Source organism: Thunnus albacares, chromosome 12 (assembly GCF_914725855.1).
Source record: "Thunnus albacares chromosome 12, fThuAlb1.1, whole genome shotgun sequence".
NCBI classification, from domain to species: domain Eukaryota; kingdom Metazoa; phylum Chordata; class Actinopteri; order Scombriformes; family Scombridae; genus Thunnus; species Thunnus albacares.
The window spans coordinates 12,634,649-12,659,875 of NC_058117.1; the positions used below are offsets into that span (position 1 = coordinate 12,634,649).

Consider the following 25,227-nt stretch of genomic DNA (forward strand, 5'->3'; position numbering starts at 1 on the left):
GTGGGAATGATGCTTCACTAATTCATTAAAAGCAGAAAAAAGACACTAGCTCTCTGTTTCCATAATAATCTGATGTTTCCAAGAGCATTGAAAGGGTTTTTCCTCTGCGCAATACCTTATTATTTATGGCTGAACAAACAGGGAGGACTGTGTTATGGTGTAAGGTGGTGAAGAGTAGTTTAGAAGCCCTATACACTGCAAATATTCAGTGTAATCTGAGCTGCCTTGGCTCTTAGGTGAATGGAGAGTAGTTTTTCTTTTAAATGACTCCCAAACATACATGTTTCAGACAATTTTGGTGATGCAGACCATCGTTTACCATCCTAGTACTGTAGTCACTCACTATGACAGTATTTGTATGCTGTATGCAAATTCATTGTTCTTTTTCTTCTCTTTGATGGAGCCAGTTAATCACACTTTCTGATGTTACATCTAAATATCACCTTTAATATTCCTGCAAATGATGTGAAGGTAAACCCCTACAGGATGGTATTTTCAGAAAGGTTTCCTGAGCCTACAAGGGTTTGTTAATGCACATCTGAAATGATGCACATCAGAGGAATGATAAATTAGATTTCAAACAGCTTTCAGACTTTGTGAGGGAGCCAGCGAGAGTGAGAGAGAGATGTATATTTTTGATTTGCATTTCTCATAGGTCACTGTTGGTGTTCACACAATGCATCGCTGTGTTCAGCCATGTGTGCATGTCAGAGAAAAGAGATGACTACCAGAGAGGCGTTTTCTCAAGTCACCTCAACGGGTCAAAAACTGGAATTGCTGAGACAGCCTGTAACTTACAACAGACAACAATTTGCACAAATCATTCACCTGCACTTTTGAATTGCAGATTTTTTTTTTCCAACAGAATGTCTCTTAGATTAGCCCACAGCAATACCTCACCAGTCTTCTCTAAGCGACACTAAATAAGTTAATTTCTTCTCTAAAATTCAGCAGGGTCCAGTCAAGACAGTTGAAGCCAGTTTATTCTCATTTCTGTGTTTTTTTCTGTCTAGTTTCATAAACAGTCAGGAACAAATTCAAATTAAAAAAGCAACAGTAATTTGCTGACAGTTTCCCTTCTTTTGTAGTGTTTAACCAATATTGAGTTGGCTGCAAATACAGATATAGTTATAGTCTGACCCTGAAGCTTGCTGTGAAGCCACTCATTTGCATTCTTTAGGAGCTTTTCAAGACACTTAAAGATGTCCTCTCTTATTTTCATCATTCTGTCTTCATATTTCAACGCACTACTGACCCTGAGTTTTTCTTTTCCTTTATTTCTCCTATTCTCCAGATGGAAGTAAAATATGTGAGTGTGAGTTAAAGGACACACACATGCTGTATTTGTCTGTGTGAAACGTATTTGTGTCACGATAATTGAATTTGAGATTATTATGAATGAGAGTGGCCTGGAGTGAACTGATAATAGCTTTTGTGTTTCATTGTAGTCCTTCCTAATCAGACAGTCTGAATCACTTAACCGTGAGCTCCATAAGCCTTACAGTTAGTTATTACATACAGTTCCATCAGGCTGCCCAAGGACATTCAATGTGCTCTTTATTTGTCATTCTTTGGTGGAGAGAGCCTTTCTCAGACAGTGATTTGAATTCACACTCTGAATGGTTCCCTCCGCATTGCTGTAATGCATAAAATATCACAGTGGTGGAAGGCGGAGGGCGAATAAGATCCAATCAGTAACTGTGTCCTTGATTCAGAGAAGTGACACATGGGGTTGAACACATTATTCTTTTTATAAAGCTCTTCTTATAAGCAATGATGAGAGTGGGCAAACAAATTCGTGAGAGACGTTAGTTCTGGAGAGGCGGAATAAATAAATAAATATCTCAAATATACTCTACAGTAGGTTCTGTCTAGAAATGTAGTATATTCAAGGTTGTACATTGGTGTTACCATTTTCAAAGATGTGTGTTTTTTGTTTCACACAATGGGTATCCAATTTTTAGAAAAATGCCCCAAAAGTTACACAATTAAGCGAAAACATCATCAGTTTTAATATAATCATGAAGGCAGCAAGATGTGTCACCTCAACTTGTGATTTCTGCTTTTTGTCCCAAAAGTTCATGAAACCACAAATCGACAAACGAAGCTTGAAAGAAATCTCTTGTGGCCCGTTTCTGCTCAGATAGCAGCGCCTCTCCTCAACTCTGACGTGATTGATATTCTGGTTGAATGTCTACCTACATCTATAACTCTCTATCACACCACTGCAGCACACTGTAGCTTAAAGCAGCCTGATCAATAATTCATGTCATGAGACCCTGTGGGGATAATGTACCGACATTATTTGGATCAGGTTTGCTGAAATTATTCTGTTTTTCAATTGTAAAAGTTTGTTAACCTCCTACGTTCTTATAGCAGCTTGAACAGACAGTGTTAAATGTAAATGACACATATTCTAAATGCAGGGATGTTGGCAGGAGGACATAAGTACAGAAACCCAAAGTATTCAACTGAAATACTTTTTCTATACATTGTTCTTTCTCATTTACTTGAATGAGAAAGTGTGTCCAAACTTTGACTGGTACTGTAGCTGCGAGCATAACTGTAGACTTGTTTGCCTGTCAAATTTAATCCAAAAATGATCAGAAACATCCTTTAAAAACCCCAAAATGTGTAATACTGTAATTGTAGAGTAAGATCAGTGTCCTCAATGACAGATAAAGCTGCAACCTTTGTACTGTTGTTCAGTAAAATCTAACCGAGTACAGCATGACAAGAGCATCTTAAATGACTGTCCTGAGCTGAGATCACCTTATTACAATGAGCAGAGGCTGCTTGAATATCGGCGGCTCAAAAATGAATCCACCTCAATGTTGCCCTCATTCTTTTGACTGGCAAGACATTGAGCTAATAAAATATAGTACACTACAAGTACTGTAGAGAATATGAGCCGATGTTGACTCTCTTGCTTTGTGTTTTGACATACAAATTTTCTCTGAGATTTACAGCAGAGATCCTGAGAATAGGATCCCGTAGATAAGCTTTCTAGTGATGTATTATGAACGGGGACAGAGATGAGGATGAAAACAGTGGATGTTATTCTTCAGTACAGAATTGGGGGACAGCACATTATGTGAAGCTCTGTACCAGCGAACTAGAGACAAGAATAACCCGTGTTGCTGTTTTAATAGATACACTCCCTGTAACAGAGGACAGTTTCAGTCATTATCCTTCAAATGCATTCAATGACAATTGGTTTTGCAGCATTTTCCTTTGAACCCGCTAGAAAAAGACACTTCACATCAGCCAGTAATAACTGTATATGTTCACAAATATTATAACAACAAAGACCTTTGCTGCAAAATTGAGACATGATATCCACTTTTTCAACTGTTCAAGTCCACTTGACCATATTGACCATATTGACCAAGTCATTTTTTGTGTTTCATATTTTGCTTCATTATTTTTAGGATGCAAATTTCTTCCAAATAGGACACATGGACTCATGAAAGAAAAACTTCAGGTGCTTCCAAAAATCACCGGCGAAAATGTTTTAATTGTGTTGTGCTTTGTCAGCATCACTCTGAACTGTTACAAAATGCATCATAAATCATTCTTGATAAGGATTTTCAACACATACATTTAAAGTAAATAATAAAATACAGCAGTGACTATACATGTGTACTGTTTTACAGATCATACCGCGTACAACATTACAATACATGATCTGCCAGGTCCCTGAGGCTCAGTTTTTCCAAAGCAGCATGAAAAATTACGTCTGTGTGGATGACCTCCTCACCGACCTCCGTCTGAGTGAGTGAATGTCAGTTTGAAAAATCTTTTCACTAGCTGTTTGTGTGGTGGAGCGGATACACTCCTCAACACCTCATTCAGTCTCTGCAGTGAGAAACAGACGCTAAAAAAGCAAAGTGCTCATTTGGATGCTGCACTTGCAAGCAAGCCTGCACTCTGTGGTGTGTCTTTGCTCCTGGGGCTATGAGGAGATCAGTGATCGTCCCGGTGCCTGGGATCCTGGTGGTGGGAGTGTGGGAAATCTGCAGTGGGGAGATCTGTCTGGGCCCAGAGTTTCTCCGTCAGGCTGCACAGGGCCTCAAAGCCCCTGGAGACAGAGAGGACAGGAAGAAGAGGAGGAGGAGGGACGTCTTGCGCTTCATCCATTGACTGCAGGGAGCGGGACGGCACTGAGGGGCAGTGATGTGGAGGAGAGGCATCAGTGTATGTTTGTGAGAGAGAGTAAGTGTGTGTGAGTGTGTGTGTGTGTGTGTGTGCGTGCATCTACGGACCTTTGGTCTTTGTGTACTCTCCCTGGCTGAGTTGACTGTAAGGGTCTGGCTGAAGAGATGAGGAAATGAGCAGAGAAAAGGAGAGGAGCAGAACCTGGACATAAACACAGACAGCAGGACAAAAACAGGCCAAGAGCAGAACACAGAGGGCAGAAAGCCAGATGGGAAATGACCGAGATTACAGGGGAAAAGAAGAAAGGGAGTTATTAGGCACAGCCAATTGACAACAAAAGATGAGAGCAGGTGCTTTCAAACGTTCGACTCAATTCAAATCTCAGAGATAAACACAGCAGTAGTCAACAGAGGAACGCGGGCAACCGTTTTTAATGATGTGGTTTCGCACCGTAGTGTCTATTACTGCATATGTCATTCAGTTGTTGCAAATTATGTTGTGTTTGCAAATGCATGAAATGTTGTGTTGTGTTCTCACCAGGATGCAGGTCCCTCTTTGTGTTGTTTTGCTGTAGCTGTTAGGAAGGAGAGCTTGTAGCTGGCTCAGCTGCTCCAACAGAGTGCTGCAATGCAAATATGGACAGGAAGATGAAAGAGACTGTAAAGTTTTCTCAAGAGAGGCCACAGGTTCCTTGAAACACAGGCATTCATTCTCAGCGTATGTAGTATTCTCGTACGTGGCCTCTTCCCACGTTTTGTGTCAGCTCACTGCAGCACTCTGCTTGCGTCAGGAACAAAGCCGCTTAATGAGATGACAGGATGACAGGCTTTGTATTCTGGTAATTTTATACTCAGCCTCCTCAGCCCTGATTTTGTAACAAAATCAGATTTTTGAAACAAAGAAAGTTTTCTTAACCAAGTTGGCAGCAACTCAAGAGGGAGGGGCCAGGGGACAAAATCGATATGGATCAATGAAACACTGACAGACGTAACCCAATGCACAACAAAAGACACAAAAGAGAGAGTGAGATATGACTCATGCAAACAGTTTAGCCACATAAAAACAAATCCAAGTGTGAGATGAAATTGTAACTTGAGGCACCACTTTAAAGGGTATCTGCTTGGTTTTATTTCCTGTGTTTTAGAAGATGCCTACAGTGGAGTCCATACCAGGAAACTGAAGATTAAACAAGTGAAGTTAAATTTGTGGTAACATTCAATGACTCCAGCCTCCCAAATGTGATGAATTGATTATTTCTAAACCTTTAAAAAATATTCAGTAGATTAATCGATAATGGGAATAAATATCAGTTGCAGCCTCATCTAAGGACTCACTTGTTGGTCTCCTCCAATTGGTGGATCTTTCTCTGCAGCTGGAGGTTGTGAGCACTACATGCAGACATCCTGAAGACAGAGACAGCATGAAAGAGGGTAAATAATGACAGAATGGGGGGAAAAGGGTATCAAATAGTACTGTGTTATGATGATGTATTGTTCTCCCCTCTGTTTCTCTCTTTCCCAATAACCCGTCCTCTGAGTGTTATCTCGACCCTATTCTGTCATCCGGTGACTCCACCCCATGCCCTCTTTCTTCTTCTGCTGTCTCCCTTGTTTCTGCCGTGAGTCACCTTCTATTATGGCCCCTCCAACTGAGCTCAGCGATGACTGATAATGATATCCTGTTGATACGCTCGGCTTGCAGCCGACTTAATTACCAACAAACGCTGACTCTGCCCAGAGGGAGTGACAGTCTCACCTGCATCATGAAACTTTTTTTACCCACAGGCAACACAGCTCAAGCTTGAATGAGATGTCGATGGCGCACTATTAAATATTGAAAAATCTCATTTGATAATTATAGATTTAAGAACTACGGGTGTACGTAGGTAGGATTTTGAACTCCCACTGTAAGCACAACATTAATTTTACATTAATTTTTGACAGTACAGCGACACACACTCTTCCTAGCTTCAAAATACAATTAAAATTCATCTTTATTGATTCACAGAGGCAGATTTTACCATTAGGCAAGGTAGGCACCTGCCTGGGGCCGCCAACTAAAAGGGCCATAAACAGCTACAGATTTATTATGATGATAAGATATGAAAAATATTGAATTATGTTATTATTCTAACTCATCGTTCCATGAAATAACTTACAAATGGCTCCCAAAGCACTTAAAAAATATGCAACTGTACACTTCCACTTCTACTTCAGAGGAAAACATTGTGTAGTTTATTTACCTGACAGATAAATGTTACTGGTTATGCTGCAGATTCAGATTATACTCACAAAATATAACAAATAAAATATGATGCATTATTATTGATTAAACAATCTAGCATTATATAAGAGTTAAAATAGAGTTGAACAGACATTAAGTACATAGTGCTGATAATGTCTCTCTTTCAGTCCTCACTTTTAAGTCAGAATTTGAACGCAAGACATTTACAGTATTTTTACTGTGCAGTATTAATAGTTTTACTTAAGAAAAAAGTTTTTAGTACTTCTTCTACCACTGCCAATGCCAACATTTCCAGTTAGAGAAAGGGTACAAATAAAGCAAGACAGTGTTTGCCTGGGGGCCCCAAATCACTAAATCTGCCCCTGTTGATTCAGGTGGAAAATATTATGCTTTCTTGGGTTATAGATTACCGCACACCATCTTTGGACCCCCTGCTCTCTCCTCTCCCTTTGTTCTTCTCTCTATACCTCTGATTTCAGATTCAGCTGTGGTCCACAGCACCTCCGCACATCCTCAGACGACTCCTCTATACTCAGACAAATCAACGATGGCAAGTTTTATAAAAGGCCATTGGTGCAAAGAGAACCATCTGAAATTCAACATCAGTGAGATCAAACTATCCTTCACATCGGGGTACTTATGAATAAAAAAAATTGTAGGTCTGACAAAACAGAGGAATTTAGGGGAACTGCTGCACCGTCCTCTTGGAGGAGGCTCAAGTCTTTCATTGTATGAATCAAACTGTACGAGCTCCAGCTCTCTGTATTGTTTGCAGAGGAGTGATGGGGCGGAAGAGCCAACGTGGGGGAGGCAGGCAGGATTAGCAAATTTGGTGACAAAGGCTGGCTGCACTGTAAGACTGATTCTGTACAGCCTGGAGATAGAAGAGAGGAGGAGGAGGAGGACTAAACTGAGCTCCATCTTGGCAAAGCCCCCTGCCCCTCTATTGTGAGATGCTGCATCTACACAGCATCTTCAGTGTCCGTTTTATCCCCCCAAGCTGCAACACAGAGCGGTTTAGTGGCCCTTTTGCGCATCTGGCTATCTCACTACAGTATGTTTTCTGTCTGACTGACCACAGATCAGACAGAGCAGCTGGACTGTTAATGTAAAATATTCTAATTGTTCTGGTAAACCTTCACATCCTAATCCTTTTTATGTGGCAATGCTTACCTATTTTTCTCATATGTAGCAGTATAATACGTATTTAACCCGGCCCTTGACTGAAACATCGTCTTTATGTTAGTCTGTATGCATGTGAGGTCACAGTCTACAATATGTTCTGATAAAGATAATTACAGTGTGCATTGAGCACCTCCCTCTGGAGTTTTAGGTGATGTGGACAGTAATGCTAAAATCCAAATCTATTCTGTTATATACACAACACTTTTATTCTGTAAGCAGATAAGAAAGTATCTGATTTTTACTAAGCGTGTGTACACTACATGCATGATTATTTGTACATAGGGAGTGTACGGCACATTAACTGTTAATTTAATTATTGTTTATATGGCTAAAATGGCCATGTTTGTGCTATAATTCACATTTTTTCAGCTGTATATTTCTACTTTATATGTTCTCGACTGAAAATGTTTGTTTCCCCCCCCATTAACTCTCAGTATGATGGAATCTGAATGAACAACACTATTGGAGAAATAGATAAAAACATGCAAGGTCCTGGTGTTTTGATGTTGGCAACATCAGTGCAAAGCGTCTGTTCTGACACTGAATCCCCCAGATATTGTTGTCCAGCTCTGTGAAGCCTTTTTCTCTTACAAAAAGTTTTGAGTTTCTGTGAGAGTGTCTTTGTTTGGACAGCCTTGACAGCTACCGCCGTCCTCACCATGCTCTGCTCTTTATCTTTTTATTACAAATAAAGTTGATTATGACAAAGCAAACTCCTTATAAATGACTGCAGATAAAAGTTTAATTTTCTAGGCCAAGGCATGCAGAGATAATGTCATGCTGAGTGAAGACACTGAGTGCAGCTCCTACCTTCCCTCCAGACTATCAACATATTCCCTCTTCTTTTTCCGACTTTCTTGAGCCGAGTGCTTGTTGCGGATTTTCCGCCGGATCTTCTTCAGAACCCTCTCTTCAGACTTGTCAGGGAGATGAAACACATGGGAGGATAGGGACAAAAAGAATGTGGAAGAAAAGGGTAAGTGAGAGGAAACTGGGTTGGGGAGGGCAGGCATCTGGCAGAGGTTGTGTGACTGGGGATACAGATTTAGATGTATTCATGAGTGTGTGTGTATGTGTGTGTGTAGAGGCTTCTGTCCTACATATGTGTAAGTGTGTGTCTTGCTCATGTACCTTGGATAGGGGAAGTTTGGTGGACAAGTTTACTCCTTCTTTAGCCAGAAGTTTCTTCTCATCCTCATCAAGTACAAGCTCCTGCAGGGAATGCTGGGGGACTCGCTGTGCCTGTGAACCAGATGGACAGAATATTCCAGTTTGTGTAATTTTTTGAGCATCTAAAAGTAGCTCTAAGAGTAGGACAGGTCACCACAAGGTCTCTGATCTCCAGGAAAATGATGCAGAGAGGGCATTGGACTGTACAATTAGCTCAAATTGTATTTATTCAGAAAACTAAGACTGAGTTATTTTTATTTAATGTCCCCATTGGTTAGTAAGCTTGACACAATTTCAGTCTTTCACTGACATATTCAACTTTTCTCTCTCCTTACTTTCTGTCCCAGGTTGGACAGCAGCAGGTCTTTCACTGTGACAGTCTGACTGGACGACAGCGGGGAGCTTTGGTTCATAGTGAGGTAGTGCGCAATTCCCAACTGCTCTTGGGGGTCACTGCACTCCAGGCCTGTGCATTGAACAAGTAAAACCAGTCAAACAGCAGGCGATGATTCACAAAATTGCCAGCATGTGCCATTCAAAGAAAATACAAAATGTTTAGGCTCCTGCCTGTGTTTTCAATTGACCTCTGTGACAGCGGCGCCCCACTGTCTTTAACAAAACGTTCCACAAATGTGTGTCACTCTGTCTCCGTGTTGGATAGCTTTCTGTTGTTGCAGATCTGGTTTAAACTGTCAATTTGACAATATTTTCAGCAATGAGGGGTCAAGAATGAGGCAGTGTGAAAAAGGGACCATTATTCAAAAAAAGTGAAAAGACAATTTCCTCACGTGATAAACAACAATTGCAAAACCTTTCATCCTTTGCAAAGGGTCAGAAATTGGAAAACCAATGTGTTTGCTCTTTGAAAGGCCCCTTGATGCTAAGAGCTTCAGTCAATAGCTTTCATTATTCTGCAACAGAAGGTACAAATGGATAAATCTCATACCAAAGGCTTTATTTTGTAACTTGGCTGTCCCCTGCCCTGGTTCACCTAATTCTTCTAGTTTTGTGCATCATAACATGACATTTCTCCTTGTGGTTAAAACAGCAGATGGCTGCATAAAATCAGCTGCGACTACTCTGCAGCTGCAACTTTCACAGATGTTTATTGCTAGTATAGAATGCCAGACTTTTATAGTACATCATAACTTTCCATTTTAAATCTACTCTCACCGAGATCAATGGAAACATCAGATGTCATTTCATTTGCGAGCTTGCCAGGTGGTTGCTCCAGAGGTGGAGGCTGAGGGAGTGACTGTGTGTCAAAGGCTGGAAAAGGCTTGCAGGAGGGTGGGTGAGGGCTTTTTGTGGGATCTGTCAGGGGGTCCTCGTGGATGCCGCTGTCAGTGGTGCAGGGTGACCACAGGGGGGACGCCGGGGCTGAGGAGGAGTCGCTCCCACCGAGCAGGGCGTCCAGGAAGTCATCAGCACCACTCCGCTCAGGGCTCAAGGTCTGAGGAGGAGGGTATGTGTACGTCATGAAAACATCACTGCTGGATTGACTGACTTAATCAGATCATCATATGTCCCCACACGAGCACAGGCAAGAACATAAACACACTGGCTATTCAATTCCTTGAGCTCATCTGACCATGACTTATTGTCTCATTCATGGTTACAGCTTGCAGCCATAAAGGAGAACATGATGAAACTGTAAGTGAGCTCCTATATTTCCTAAACTTCAGCTCAGTAACACATGACCCTTATTCAGAATACAGATCACACTCAGCAGTCAGATTTTCATGAGCTTCATTGAATTTGTGGTTGTGATTATGCTGTCCCCCGAGAGACTCTATTCAGGAGTGAACTATGCAGAATGACCACCATACTCACATCATGAATGGTAGTAGTCCACGGTTGGTTGCTGTGGCAACTAGTGGTTTCATCTGTGTTCCTGAGCAGAAGGTCAATGAGGTCCATCCCACCATGCACCTGTAATGAAGAACTACTCTGCCTGATGTGTTCAAAATCTAGGTGTTTTTCCAGCCTGTGTGCTTGTTTTTAAAGAAAATGAAAAATATCTTCAGTTTGGTGTAGCAAACTCAGTCCTACGCTTGCCTTTTACAAAGACTGAAGCCTCGTTATATCAATACACATCAACTTTTTCCCTCTTTAAAGACACAGTTGTTGTTTTTCTTTAAGGTAGCACCCAGGGATCCGATTCCAAACGTCTTACCTTATCAGTAGTCAGCGTCATAATTCCAACTTTAAAACAGCAGCTGATGAAATGTCCGTGAAACTATGAGGCAGGAGTAAAAACACACAACCAGATCAATATGTTTGTCTGTGGCTTGGACGTGTAGGAGGAACGTCTGAGTCTGTTTCAAGGGACAAAGTTGAGATGCCATATGACAGAAGTGCATTCCCCAACCCAGCTGATCGCCGTCCAATCCGATGTTGAGCAGACAGCTGAGAGAGCCAATAGGCACAAAAGGAAGGCTGACTGACAGATGAATTAGTCAAAGTTGCTCTCAGGTAGCTTAGAGTGACCTTTGATGTCATTGTGATAAGCCAGGATTGATTCCCTTTGTGGTTTCACATTCATTTTTTGTTGAACAGGGTTGATTTAGATGTCATTTTTATTGCTTTCAAGGTGGACAGAGTCGCATTTTAACTTCATCTGTCAATGTCAGAAGAAAGCTCAAGTTTATTTGAAGTGACTTTTGCCTGAACCGTCATTCAGGATGATACAAATAAAAATTTGCTGCCCCTTTCTCAACTTATCACTTCATTTATGCTTGAAATCAAACCGATTACATATAATTCACGATTATTATGAATATCAATAAGTGAACGTCCATTTTTCTTTATACTTCACTCAGTCCCCTATTACTGTGGTTCATAACCTAAGGACCTGGACCCCCACAAAGGGTCTCGAGATGGTAAACAGGGAAAAAAAAACATATTTGTGCTACACAAAATTATGTTTATTTTAAGCCATGCTGGCGGGGCAGCCTGTCTATTGGTTAGTCTGTCAGTCAGTCGGTTGGTCTACCACTTAGGTCCAGCCTGAAATGTCTTAGCAACTATTAGATGGATTGCCAGGTTTGATACAGAGATTCCTGGTACCCAGAGGATGAAGTGTTTCCTCACCAATAGGTTGACATTTTTGGTCATCATCTGGTCAAAATTTTTATCTGCTCAAAATAATGGTTTATGACTAAATACCTGCAGAATTAATGACATTTCCATCAGTCTCAGCTGTACTTTGTGTTTTGGGCTGAGATGGCGAACTCAACATGTTAGCTTTGTGTCATTGTGAACATGTTAGCATACTGACATTAGCATTTAGCTCAAAGCACAGTTGTGCCAAAGGACAACCTGAGTCTCTAGTGTGGCTGTAGACTTAGTTTCAGATTTTCTTCTAATCTTTAATGTTTTTCTAGTCAGTTATTGGTTATAGTTGGTTATATTGAGTCTACCAAAGTTTTTCAAAACTCACTCACTCTAAATTCAACTCTGATTTTATCAAAATCGGTCAGCATGTACTATTTTGTTTCGCCTTTGAGCAGTTGCTAAAGTTATCATCATTTCTTATCTTTACTGCCATAATAAGGAGCATCTGATTCGTGCTATTTCTAAGCATACACACCATAAAGTAAAGAATTATGTAACATGTTCTCAGAGCAATAACATAACAGGAACATGCACACTTGCAAACACATATTATCACAGTGTAGAAGAGAATTATACAACTCCTCAGTTCAGACAAGTAGAATCAACTGTATGTCTACTAGTTTCCAGAATGAATATCAGTACTATCCTTCCATCACTGCCTCTACTTCAAAGCATTGTTACACCACAGAGAGACTGAGCCTCATACATCTGATCGCTCAAATAATTGAAAGCCATTTTCTTTTCTCTTCAGATGATTGCTTTTGACATTTTTACCTTGATTAGACAGTTCAAAGCAGACAAAGAAGTTGTATATTTTCTTTTGATTGATTTTTTCAAGGAAGTTTTTCTTACCTTTACTAAACTGTTCCAAAGTTTTCAAGTGGGGAGAGACAGAAAGAAAATGAAACAACTTATGCCACAAATGTCCCTGACCAGATTCAACCTGGTGTACAGCTAACACCACACAGAGAAAGTCATTTTATGCAAAACAATTTTGACAGAATGGAGCGCTTACCCATTTCTTTCTCATCTTTTCTGATATTGTGTCACATTGTGTGAATAAATCAAACTCTTTGAAGCGGTTTTTGATTTCAACAGTTTGTGGAGCTGCACACATACATTTTACAGCTCATGTGGAATTTCAGCGGGTCTTTACAGAATGACTATACAATTTAGGAGAGTCTTTACAGAATGACTATACAATTTAGGAGTTTGTAAAGTTCAGAAATCCGAGGTTATTTATTATATGTCAGGAAAACGTTCATGTTTATTAAAATGTTTGAGTCATCGTTTCACTGATTAATTCAGGGCCAGCTCTCATGGATTCATTGCTATTTTATGAAATAAAAATGATTCATACTGTATGAACCCTTTCTGATAACTATCCTCTCGTCTGTTGAGTACTTGCTTCTTAAGTGTATTTGTTGTATTAAGATCCACTCCTCTGGAGCCCAGTATTATCAGTACTGTAATAAGCCTAATTGCTCTGCTATCTTTATTGTTGTTCTATCTTAAGATTAGAGAGTTTCAAAGTACATGCAGATATTATGTAAAACCAGGACATTTTATACACATCTCTGAATACCAAGAATAGGCTGCGGCTCAGCATAGATAACTGCAGTGTTATTACATATGATATCATACCGGAATGCAATATCATTTTATGTTTGGGATGAAGGCGAGGGACTTTCCTGCAAGTAATCTACAAAATAACATGAAATTTACCATGAAATCATAGTCAAGCAGCTGAATTCCCCTTATATGATGTTATTATGTGACTCAAATCCAACTAAAAAGGTCTCACAGTTCATATAGTCTCATTTCTTGGACCAGGAGGTATGAAATTAAAAATGCGCATGTTGAAAATAACAGGTTTAGATATCCCCAGAACAGTGAAAAGATTACAGCCACTGAGATGAACCCAGATATACTCCCCCCCACCCCCCAGATCCATAAGATAGTTGAGTAGCAGAGAGCGTGCTTTAAGCACACAGCTTTATCACTCCAACAGCTGTGAAATGCATGTTGGATGGCTCTTATCTGGACATCATTGATATCTCTGATGTGCACAAAATGACTTTATACCTGCACAAATAAGATAAATGAAAGCAATTCTGTGCTGAAGTGAAGTGAGGTTGGTTGTCCAGGTTTGGAACACTTCTTAACCAGTAAAACCCCTAAATCCAGCTTGAGGAGGGGAAAAATACAGACATGCCAGAGCAGTATGGAAGCAGCAGAGCACCTGTTTTTAGCTCATAAATGTGAGATAAAGGCCTCTCTGTCCAAAAGTTTCTTCGTGACCTCATAGCTACAAGTGTCATGTAGCAGCTAGACTGGCATGGAATGAAAGTAAACAAGTTTTTGGTCAGCTCTCACATTTCCTTAAAGAGCTTGACTGGTCGTGACCCTTTTACCCTATTTTGAGTTTAAATTCAGGTCAGTTTCTGCAGTGTTCCCCCAGTGTTGCAAAATGAATCATCTGTATCACTTACAAATATGTTATAAATTGATGTCTAATGTGTGATATGTTATAGTAGCATTTATTTGACCATTTAATCCAATAGTTTGATTTTTTTTGACAAATTAAATCTAATCTTCTCTTCTTCCTCTGTGAAAATTAGGACAAAATTAAGACATTTCTTAACCCTCTTGTAATGACTGAAAGATTCCCCCTTTTTGGTATTTATAAAAGCTTGTTTTCACTTGAGGCAGCAGTGTGACAGTCAACATCCCACAGGGGAAATTTCAAGGAGCCACCATATTTACAGAAAATGCTATTTGGTAATTTCACACCATAAAAAAGTCATTATATTTGATGTTAAGTAATCTGTGCTCATCTCTTTGAGTGACTGCAGACACCTGAAAACTGACTTCATCTGTATCAAGAATCTGTGTTTTAGTGGGTCCACTTAGCTGATGGAAATGTGACACATGCACAGTGATATTGCCGTGAAATGAAAAAAAAAATCGCTATCTGTTGAAATGACCACTGAAATGATTGGTTTCTTGCTTTCAGCAGAAATTTTAATATCTCGCCTCCCTTGAGTTCACAAAGTTTTAGATGTGAATAAACTTGAAAGCTGAGCGTTGGCAGCAAAAAAGACAGAACCACTTCCTAACAAGGCATACTCCATGAAGCCGTTATAAATTATAACTAATGGCTTTCTAGTTAAAAATGTATCACTTCTTTCAGATTAGTTGTAACCCATAAATAATGAGAGATTTTGGGTTGCCAGGTTATGAAACATCCATTTGGTCGGTGGATATTCTCCTCCACTGTTGTCTTTTAATCTAGCGCTTTAATCTATCAGGACAACAAACCACTTTCCTTCTGAGAAAGAGCTGAGGAGCATCTGGACAAAAATCAATTTATTATCAACTTATTGATATTCTCAACTGCAGACTGTAAGTCATTCCATTTATGTCACCTGAGGACCAATAAAGTAATGTCTCTTGCATTAATAAAGGGTTCTTCCACTATCATATAAGGCAACCATCTGCTCTCATGAGGGCCCATTATATGTTATATGTGCATTGGTATATGTACATTATATGTGCCTGTTATTGTACATCCGTGAAGAATGTGTTTTTCAGTACAGAACTTGATTTCTCCTTTGTGGTCCGCTGGAGTAATGGGGGAATATCCTATTAGCTGTCACATACACATGTGTGCATGTTCATACGAACACATAATACAGCCTGAATATCATCTTCTTTTACTCTCCTTTCCCTCATTGTCAACCCTCATTTCTGATTCTTTCCATCTCCTGAGAAGTTTTGTCCTGCTCTGCCCTCAGCTGGTTGAAGACTGCTACGACACCATGAAGGAGGACAGTTTCTGCTTTATCCAAAGAGCACTGATAAAACTATCTGAAAGCGCAAGGAGGGATCTGCTTATCTTTTATATGAAAGGCAAGGCAGGGTAAATGACATCTGGTGAAATGTCATTAATATAAAAACAGACGTGGGCAGGATGTCAATTTTACATTTTTTTTTTAACCTTTTCATAAGACCTGAGGTTTCAAGACACCTGTGTTAAGTTGCATACTGGACCACAATTGCCTCAAAACTAGTTGTGATGTCACAAATCATGGTCGCAAGTACACGCCTTAAACAATTTTTTCAATGAGCACAGAGAAACTTTCACTTACAGTAACTGAATATGAAAACAGCTCTCTAGTGTCAAACTCTGCTCATTCATCATTCTGCATGGTGAAACTCAAATATTCAACTGAAGTAACAGTAGACTGTAGGTATAATTGTATGTAATTAGACTCTGGCTCGTGTAACATTATGATAATCATTAAAAAAAGACTAACCAACACACAGTGGTGGAAAGTAACAAACTACATTTACTCAAGTACTGCACTTAAGTACAATTTTGAAGTACTTGTACTTTACTTTAGTATTTCCATTTTATGCTACTTTATACTTCCACTCCACTACATTTACTTGACAGCTTTAGTTACTTTTCAGATGAATATTTGACACAGTGGATAATATAACAAGCTTTTAAAATACAACACATTGTTAAATATGAAACCAGTGGTTTCCAACCTTTTTGGCTTTTGACGTCTTGCAACAAGCAGTGTGTAGTCGGGGTCACATTTCAGATGTCCATGAGTCGTTAACAGCCACTACTTTTACTTTAATATTTTAAGTACATTTTGTTTCTAATACTTATGCACTTTTACTTAAGTAGGATTTTTAATGCAAGACTTTTACTTGTAATGCAGTATTTTGACATTACTGTAAATGGTATTTTTACTTAAGTTAAGGATCTGAGTACTACTTCCAGCTCGGCCAACACATGGCACATGGAACACATGTTGTTTTCCATCTTGCTCTCAATGTTGTATGTTCATGGAAATCTGATACACCGGACAGAGGCTGCAGCAGCTGCAGCGCCCCCTGCTGCTGCAGCCTCTTTCCTGCACTGTCACACTGCAGCCGCAGCCGCAGCAGCAGCAGCAGCGTCTCTCCTGTCACCAACGGGACTGCCTGTCCTCAGAGGCAGTGTTTACGGCAATAATCCGACACATACGAAGACCGACGACCAACAGGCAAAATGGTGAGTCGACACAGGGGTTACATGAGCTGATAATTATCTATTCATTTATTTGTTTCATATAACATGCGGGGCTGTCAGCCGCTCCACTAAATAACCTTTGTGTGCGCTTATAACGGTGTAACAAGCCGCGGTGGAGCCTGTCATGTGTGTGTCAAGTAGATGCCGATGCTTGGCGGTGTTATGTGAGCAGATAATGGCTCTACATGTGGTCTGTTGTAACATACGCAGCAGCCAGCTGATGAGGCAGGGCTGTGGCCTGAACTGCTCGGCCTGCTCTGCCTCACTGTGACGTTCATAGCAAAGCTTTTAATATCAAAAGCTGCTGTAGCATTACTGCAGAAACTGATATACACGCTCCTGACGATATAAATGTGCTGAATCACCTTGTTATTTAACCGTAGATTATGAGAAGGTTTTAAAGATTGCGTCATAACCATACTCTATTTCATATATCAGGCCACCAAAAATATATATAGGCCTATCACAATACGTCATCGACAGAGACTGCAGTGCATATGATCAAAAATGACTCATAATCAACTATTATCACACAATAGAGGCTTTGCTATGTCTCAGTGAATGGCTGACAGCCGAAAATGGTATTCTTGTATTAATTTGTAAGCTGAATACATTTAACATGTTATTAATGTGTTAAATGATAGTGGATCCTTCATTTTTCCTCATATTACCATGTAAAATCATAAAACTAAAGTCCACATAAGCCTACAGTGATTATTTCTATATTCTGCTAACACACATGTCATCCCAAAAATGCCTTAATCATCTCTTAAATCATGCTTACACTCTCTCATTACATTTTATTTTCTTCTTTGATTTGCCCTCTGAAATATGCCTTAAGCTAATAACCCCTTAAACATTTTATAACATTTACTGCATGTCTTTGATCTGTTAGTTAAGATCAAATTCATTTATTTTGTATATTCCATGCATATTTCACCTTAATCTCAATTTTAAGACCATTTTAAGGTATAAAATGAGGACACTCTGTCCCCACGTGGTTGTGAAACAGTATGGTTCGGCCCATTCAGCTGCGCCATGTGCGTGGTGACACAGTAATTCCTTATCTGTTGCTTGGTTTGACACCAGAAAGTAAAGTCGTTCTGCAGTGCCCACAGTCCTCCTGTTCAGGCTGCTGGATTCAGTTTCAAACATGACTTTCTTTTTATAACTCTACTTGGAACAGCTGCAGAGACCTGGTAGTGGCCAAAAATAAATGCATGGATATCATGAATAAAATGAACCTCTGCTAGAAGTAAATGCCTGAATGTAACCCCACGCCTTATCCTCAAACCCCCCAACCCCTAGGTGAACTTCACTGTGGATCAGATCCGTGCCATCATGGACAAGAAGTCCAACATCAGGAACATGTCCGTGATTGCCCACGTGGATCATGGGAAGTCAACTCTGACTGACTCACTGGTGTCCAAGGCAGGGATCATTGCTTCTGCCCGAGCCGGAGAGACTCGCTTCACAGACACACGCAAAGACGAGCAGGAGCGCTGCATCACCATTAAATCAACGTATGTTGTTCAGAGAAGTGGGTTTAGATAACAGCTTTGTGTCCAAGTGCATCACATTAAAGTTCTCAACTTCTAAAAAATTGGTTTGAAATTTTAAATAAGTCTTTATGAAGTTCAAGTTCGGGAAAAAAAAGAATCCGTTGGTATCATTTATTAAGAGTTTATCACTAAAAACTCAGCTGCTTTATCAGGACTGAAACAGAAATATGTGACATCATAACGGAGCCCCACCCACTTCAAACAAGTGAGAAAAGCAAAAAAAAAAGAAATACAGAAATCTCTTAATTAAAATCATCTCAGCAGAAAATAGTTTGTGCATGCAGGACTTGTGACTCATAATGAAACAAAGGGCCTTTACTGCTGAGTACTGCTTATCTAAACTTACTGGAAAGAAAAAAAAACAGTAATTAATTATAAATGTCTGTGGTTCACTTCAATTTATGCCATCATCTCAAACCATGAGACGAGACCCTGGCCAGTTTCACATGAGGATACTATGAAGTCACAGTATCTTATTTCATTCAGCATGTGTCTACAGTAAATCACAAAAAGAAGCAACATGTGCCAGAAACATACATTATGTTCCAGAGCAAATGTCCCTCCACAGTGTCTGGACTACATGAGAAACTGAGCCTTTACATAGCCGCCATTAATACTTTCTAGAATATTATTTGTTGCGCAGTTTTGCTTGTCTACTAATTAGGTACATACCAGAGTACACAATATCACATACTTATTAGTAGAATTATGTTTCTAATTTATTCAGTAAAGCAATCGCAACTATAAGTTTGTAAAAGCAGAATGCGTGTTTGTCCTGCTCTTTTAATGCCCATATTTAGAAATGTAAGTAAGTAAGTTACAGTTTAATTCCAGTAAGGAAGCATCACTTCTATACTCACTGAAATCCTCCCAGTCAAGCCAGTTTGTAGCATTTGAACTGAGCCTGTGAGCTCAAGACTGATGTGAGATGTGATGAACTTAGACATTCATCCAGTTGGACTCATTTAATTCAGCTTTTATTAATCCAACCTTTCCATTTATTTTTAAGATGTAGTGGTATTGATATCCCTCTTTGTTATTCAGGGCCATCTCAATGTATTACGAGCTTGGAGAGAACGACTTGGCGTTTATCAAGCAGTGTAAGGATGGAAACGGCTTCCTCATCAACCTGATTGATTCTCCGGGTCACGTTGACTTCTCCTCTGAGGTCACCGCTGCCCTCAGGGTAACTGACGGAGCGCTGGTTGTGGTGGACTGTGTCTCAGGTAATTACATAACGTTTGACACCCTCTACCTCTTACACACACACTCTTGTTTTTAATCAGGCTTACTTGTTTGTTTCCTCTTGCAGGTGTGTGTGTGCAGACTGAGACTGTACTGCGTCAGGCCATCGCTGAACGCATCAAGCCGGTTCTAATGATGAACAAGATGGACCGTGCCCTGCTCGAACTGCAGCTGAAGCCAGATGAGCTCTTCCAGACCTTCCAGCGTATCGTGGAGAATGTCAACGTCATTATCTCTACCTACGGAGAGGATGAGGGGGGACCCATGGGCAACATCATGGTAAGGCAGACGCTCAAAACACTGCAGACACACACTTATTCACTGACATGACTTGAAAATGTTACAACATATTTATGATTTAAAAGAATACTTGACTTTTTGTCTTCAGATTGACCCTGTTATCGGTACAGTTGGGTTTGGCTCTGGTCTGCACGGCTGGGCTTTCACCTTGAAGCAGTTTGCAGAGATGTATGTGGCTAAGTTCACTAAAGGACACGCTCAGCTGGCACCTGCAGAGAGGTGTAAGAAAGTGGAGGACATGATGAAGAAACTGTGGGGAGACAGGTAAACATGCACGCATGTCCAGAGAGACAGAGAACTAAAATTAAAAGGTACTCGCACAAGAAATGTTCATAATTTTAGCAGGTATATATTGTGCCAATAACAAAACAGGATAGTGAGCTCAATCTGACATTTGAATGTAATGTGATAATTTATTTGCATCTCACAGATATTTCGATCCAAAAACCGGCAAGTTCAGTAAGACTGCTACAGGTCCTGATGGCCAGAAACTTCCTCGTACCTTCTGCCAGCTCGTTTTGGACCCCATCTTTAAGGTAAATGGAAATACAGTGTTTTAAATAATTTATTTGTAAACTTAACAAGGTGGTAATTTATCTGATGAATACTGTGAATTAACATATGCCACTGTATGTTAAAAAAATACAGTAATTTAAAGCCCCTATGTGTAGGATTTTAAAGGACAGGTTCACAATTTTTCAAGTCTGTCTGAAAATAATAGTCAGGTGCCCAAATGAACAATGATACGTATTTCTTGCTGTAATCATTCCTCCTGTTCATACTGGCCATTAACAGAACTCTTCATAGTGCACTTTCAATGTAAGTAATGGGGGCCAAAAGAGACAGCCCTCCTTCTGTGCAAAAGTGTATTTAAAAGTTTATTCAAGGCTTCAGCTGTCCAAATGAGTCAAATCAAGTGAATATCTTTCAAAGTTACTTACGTCTTTTTTGCACCAAATTCCCTCTTTTTATGATCTTCCCACTGCAGCTCACTGAAACACTGTTTAGGGGAACACAAATAGGGAATTTTATACTAAAAAGACTGTAACTGTGGAAGAACTGTAACTCTAGTGGCTGAAGCCTCATATTATCTTCAGAAAAACTTTTAAATACATTTGTGCTCAAAACAGTGTGAAGAGTGTGGATTCTGTCCACCATCACTTGCATTGTAAGTGCATTTGTAGAGGATCATCTAATGGTCAGAATGAACAGGAGGAATTATTAGACAAAGTAAAACCTGTTTCAATGTTCATAGACTTGAAAAATTGTGAACCTATCAGTATAAGTTTCTGACTGCCTCCTAGTGGTAGCATCAAAAAAGATGCTGTGGAGGAGAGCAATTGGATACAACTCAGGAACACTAAGATGAATGGGCTGAAAGAAACACATAGACTGCACCAGTTCTATTCAATTCTAATTTATTTGCAAACAAAAACGTATGGTTGAACTTATCAGAATGGTTTCAAAGGTCACATGAAAATTGTACACATAAGTACTTTTTAAAAAATTAACCTCCCTCTTTGGTTCTTCTCTTAGGTGTTTGATGCCATCATGAATTTCAAAAAGGACGACACAGCCAAACTAATTGAGAAGCTCGATGTCAAACTGGATGCTGAGGACAAGGAAAAGGAGGGGAAACCCCTGCTCAAGGCTGTGATGCGTCGCTGGCTGCCTGCCGGAGAGGCCCTGCTCCAGATGATCACCATCCACCTGCCCTCCCCCGTCACTGCACAGAAATACCGCTGTGAGCTGCTCTATGAAGGGCCAGGAGATGACGAGGCTGCCATGGGTCAGTAGAAAACTCTCACAGCATCACACATTTGCCCTCAGAAGAGGACACTGCTCAACAAGGAACATTTTGATGAATGTTATTAAATAATCTCGCTATGTGCAGACTGTATTTTTGCTTCACAAGATTCAGAGCTTACTGTCTCTTCACAGGTATTAAGAACTGCGATGCCAAGGCTCCTCTGATGATGTATATTTCCAAGATGGTACCAACAACAGATAAGGGTCGTTTCTACGCATTTGGCCGTGTGTTCTCTGGCTGTGTGTCCACTGGCCTGAAGGTACGCATCATGGGGCCAAACTTCACCCCTGGAAAGAAAGAAGACCTCTACATCAAACCCATCCAGAGGTGAGTGTGTTCACAGAGGCCTGAGATGGTTTACTGCTGAGAAGTTGTAACTTTATGCTTCTCTTCTCACCCTTTTGTTTTCATGTATTTGTTGGCAACTTCTCATCACCATGTCCTTCTCTTCCTCTATCCAGGACCATTTTGATGATGGGCCGATATGTGGAGCCTATTGAGGATGTCCCATGTGGCAACATCGTGGGTCTTGTTGGAGTAGACCAGTTCCTGGTTAAGACAGGGACCATCACCACCTTTGAACAAGTAGCGTATTGCTTTTTTTCTCCTGAAGCATTGTATGGACATAAACTGTAGTTCAAATACTGGCACGCCACACAGTAGATCATAAGTTATTTATATTGAGTTATTGCTTTCTGTTGGCACAATTTGTCCTTGTAACAACACAAAAAGTCTTTCAGGTTAGTGACTCTGGCTCTGTCTGCAGGCCCACAACATGAGGGTGATGAAGTTCAGTGTGAGCCCTGTCGTCAGAGTTGCTGTGGAAGCCAAGAACCCAGCTGACCTGCCCAAGCTCGTGGAGGGCCTGAAGCGCCTGGCCAAGTCTGACCCCATGGTGCAGTGCATCATTGAGGAGTCTGGGGAGCACATTATTGCTGGAGCAGGAGAGCTGCACCTGGAGATCTGCCTGAAAGACCTGGAGGAGGACCACGCCTGCATTCCACTGAAGGTGAGAAGGCAAAAACAGAGTAACAGAGATCTTTCGATGTAGTGACATAAGACAGTAAAGGTAGAAAGTAAGGCCCAATTTGAAAATAAACAGAATTATCCTCTCAGATAGACAGATAACCCTTAGATCACCTCTCTAACTGTGGGGTGATTAAGGTTTAAAATAAAATTAAACCAATAAAACAAAGAATCCACATTTGATCCTCACATTGTTAGATCACCACTTGTGGTCTCAATTCTGACCTCCTCTCTTTCTTTCCAGAAATCAGACCCAGTCGTGTCATACAGAGAGACAGTGTCAGAAGAATCAGACCAGATGTGTCTGTCCAAGTCCCCCAACAAGCACAATCGTCTCTTCATGAAGTCCCGTCCGTTCCCTGACGGTCTGGCTGAAGATATCGAGAAGGGAGATGTCTCTGCTCGGCAGGAGCTCAAGACTCGTGCACGTTACCTTGCAGACAAGTATGAGTGGGAGGTGACAGAAGCCAGGAAGATCTGGTGCTTTGGTCCAGACGGAACCGGGCCCAACCTGATGATAGACATGACAAAGGGAGTTCAGTACCTCAATGAGATTAAGGACAGCGTGGTGGCTGGTTTCCAGTGGGCGACTAAAGAGGTGGGCGGCAGGAAACTTTAAATGCAATTACATTTATAAAGTACATTTCTTGGTAATCAGGTGTGATAATCTTCTGATTTTTGTACAATCCTGTCCTCTTTCTGCAGGGTGCGCTGTGTGAGGAGAACATGCGTGCAATTCGCTTTGAAATTCATGACGTGACACTGCACGCAGACGCCATCCACCGCGGTGGAGGACAGATTATTCCCACAGCTCGTAGGGTCCTGTACGCCTGCCAGCTCACCGCTCAGCCACGACTCATGGAGCCTGTATATCTGGTGGAGATACAGGTATGGAAGCATATTGTCTACAAAATAAATCATTTTTTGTGGGTGTAGTATTTCAGCACAGAGAAATGTGACTTGTAAAGAGCTTTTAGCCTACATCTTTTAGGAAAAACTACGATGGGAAAAAGAAAATCCCAGAAATTAAATTAGAAATTTACAATTTTTTCTAGATTTACATAACTCTGGGTTTTTAAATTTGTTTTTTATGACTAGACCATCAGGATTACATATATGTTAAAACATATCTGCTTGTCTGACTTTGGTGCCTCTTCTCCACTCAGTGCCCGGAGCAGGTGGTTGGCGGGATCTATGGTGTGTTGAACAGGAAACGAGGTCACGTGTTTGAGGAATCCCAAGTGATGGGAACTCCCATGTTCGTCGTGAAGGCCTTCCTGCCTGTCAACGAATCCTTTGGTGAGTGTGTGATTTAGTCTGTACTGTACAGTGTCTTTTGAAAATTGATCCCTTACTACTATAGTTCCAAAATAAATATACTACTTGTTTAAAATTTCAACTGCTTGACTAACATTTTTTCCAAAGCAACAAAAAAGTTAAGAGGTCATAACAGCCTATGGATCACAAAGGGCGAGAAATTGGTTTCCTTTTTTGGTAGACAATGATATTCCACCATTTAAAACAGCACTAATTATGTGGGGGCTTTTTTTTTCATTCAGGGTTCACCGCTGACCTTCGCAGCAATACTGGAGGCCAGGCCTTCCCTCAGTGTGTGTTTGACCACTGGCAAATTCTCCAGGGAGACCCCAGCGACCCCACCAGCAAACCCTCCCAGATTGTCGCTGACATTAGGAAACGCAAAGGTCTGAAGGAGGGTATTCCTGCCCTCGACAACTACTTGGACAAACTGTAAACACTGACCCTGGATTAAATACCAAATCAATCTCTAAACCCTACCCCGTGGGCACTTTAAAATCTTTGCACAGGCTTAAAGGTACAGTACATTGCACAAATTGTTTGACTTTAAGTCAGGAGCTGAAATAAAGCTTAAACTTCCATTGTAGGCTAATGGAAGCAACAATGCTTAATTTTTCATTTCACAGCTACAGTACACCAAGTGCCTAGGGCAAGGGTTTTGGGGAACAATTGGAGTAAAGCAGTTGTATTATCAATTCTTTGTTTCTTCTATTCCTCCACATCATCCCCCTTTTCCTCCATTCATTTGCCAGGATGGGCCTGTACAGTGCACTGTGATTCTGCTGCAATAATGCATATTTAAATGGATCATGGCTAGATAAAATCATGGAAATCACTATAAAGTGTTACAGAAGTCAAACTCTCTGGTTTGAACCTTTGTTCAGTGGATGTAATAAATAAAAACATTCAACCCATAATGATGTGATGTGATTTTTTTTTTTGTTTCTCAAGTTCTGACTGAAGGCAACAATTACTCCTTTACAACCAAATCCTGACAAATTGAA

At 40.5% G+C, this 25,227-nt stretch overlaps 2 protein-coding genes across 2 annotated transcripts; one reads left to right on the plus strand and one right to left on the minus strand.

Moving 5' to 3' along the window:
• Nucleotides 1-3,505: 3,505 nt before the first annotated feature.
• On the minus strand, nt 3,506-12,439 carry LOC122993304 (cyclic AMP-responsive element-binding protein 3-like protein 3-A). The gene is made up of 10 exons (XM_044367348.1): nt 10,934-12,439; nt 10,591-10,689; nt 9,931-10,210; nt 9,093-9,223; nt 8,719-8,829; nt 8,398-8,504; nt 5,493-5,561; nt 4,696-4,780; nt 4,266-4,359; nt 3,506-4,163 (listed from the first exon to the last, which is right to left on the minus strand). The coding sequence occupies exons 1-10, from the start codon at nt 10,952-10,954 to the stop codon at nt 3,967-3,969; spliced, it is 1,194 nt and encodes a 397-aa protein (XP_044223283.1). The 5' UTR covers nt 10,955-12,439; the 3' UTR covers nt 3,506-3,966.
• A 4,341-nt stretch (nt 12,440-16,780) lies between these two features.
• Nucleotides 16,781-25,140, plus strand: LOC122993256 (elongation factor 2). Its single transcript, XM_044367252.1, has 14 exons — nt 16,781-16,945; nt 18,272-18,486; nt 19,570-19,751; nt 19,838-20,049; nt 20,159-20,334; nt 20,501-20,606; nt 21,607-21,859; nt 22,012-22,207; nt 22,342-22,465; nt 22,647-22,889; nt 23,151-23,504; nt 23,612-23,794; nt 24,073-24,205; nt 24,466-25,140. Exons 1-14 carry the CDS (start codon nt 16,943-16,945, stop codon nt 24,657-24,659), a joined length of 2,574 nt encoding a protein of 857 aa, XP_044223187.1. The 5' UTR covers nt 16,781-16,942; the 3' UTR covers nt 24,660-25,140.
• The last annotated feature ends 87 nt before the right edge of the window (nt 25,141-25,227 follow it).

Bases quoted from the DNA above. Each gene is read 5' to 3' on its own strand.
- LOC122993304 (XM_044367348.1), bottom strand. From the start codon at position 10,954: ATGACGCTGACTACTGATAAG. The intron at 8,505-8,718 runs GTACATGAGCAA...CTCCCTGACAAG, and splicing joins CCAAACTTCCCCTATCCAAG to TCTGAAGAGAGGGTTCTGAA. The intron at 4,360-4,695 runs GTGAGAACACAA...GTTTATGTCCAG, and splicing joins AAAGAGGGACCTGCATCCTG to GTTCTGCTCCTCTCCTTTTC.
- LOC122993256 (XM_044367252.1), top strand. The intron at 20,607-21,606 runs GTAAATGGAAAT...TTCTTCTCTTAG, and splicing joins TTTTGGACCCCATCTTTAAG to GTGTTTGATGCCATCATGAA. The intron at 22,466-22,646 runs GTAGCGTATTGC...CTCTGTCTGCAG, and splicing joins CCATCACCACCTTTGAACAA to GCCCACAACATGAGGGTGAT.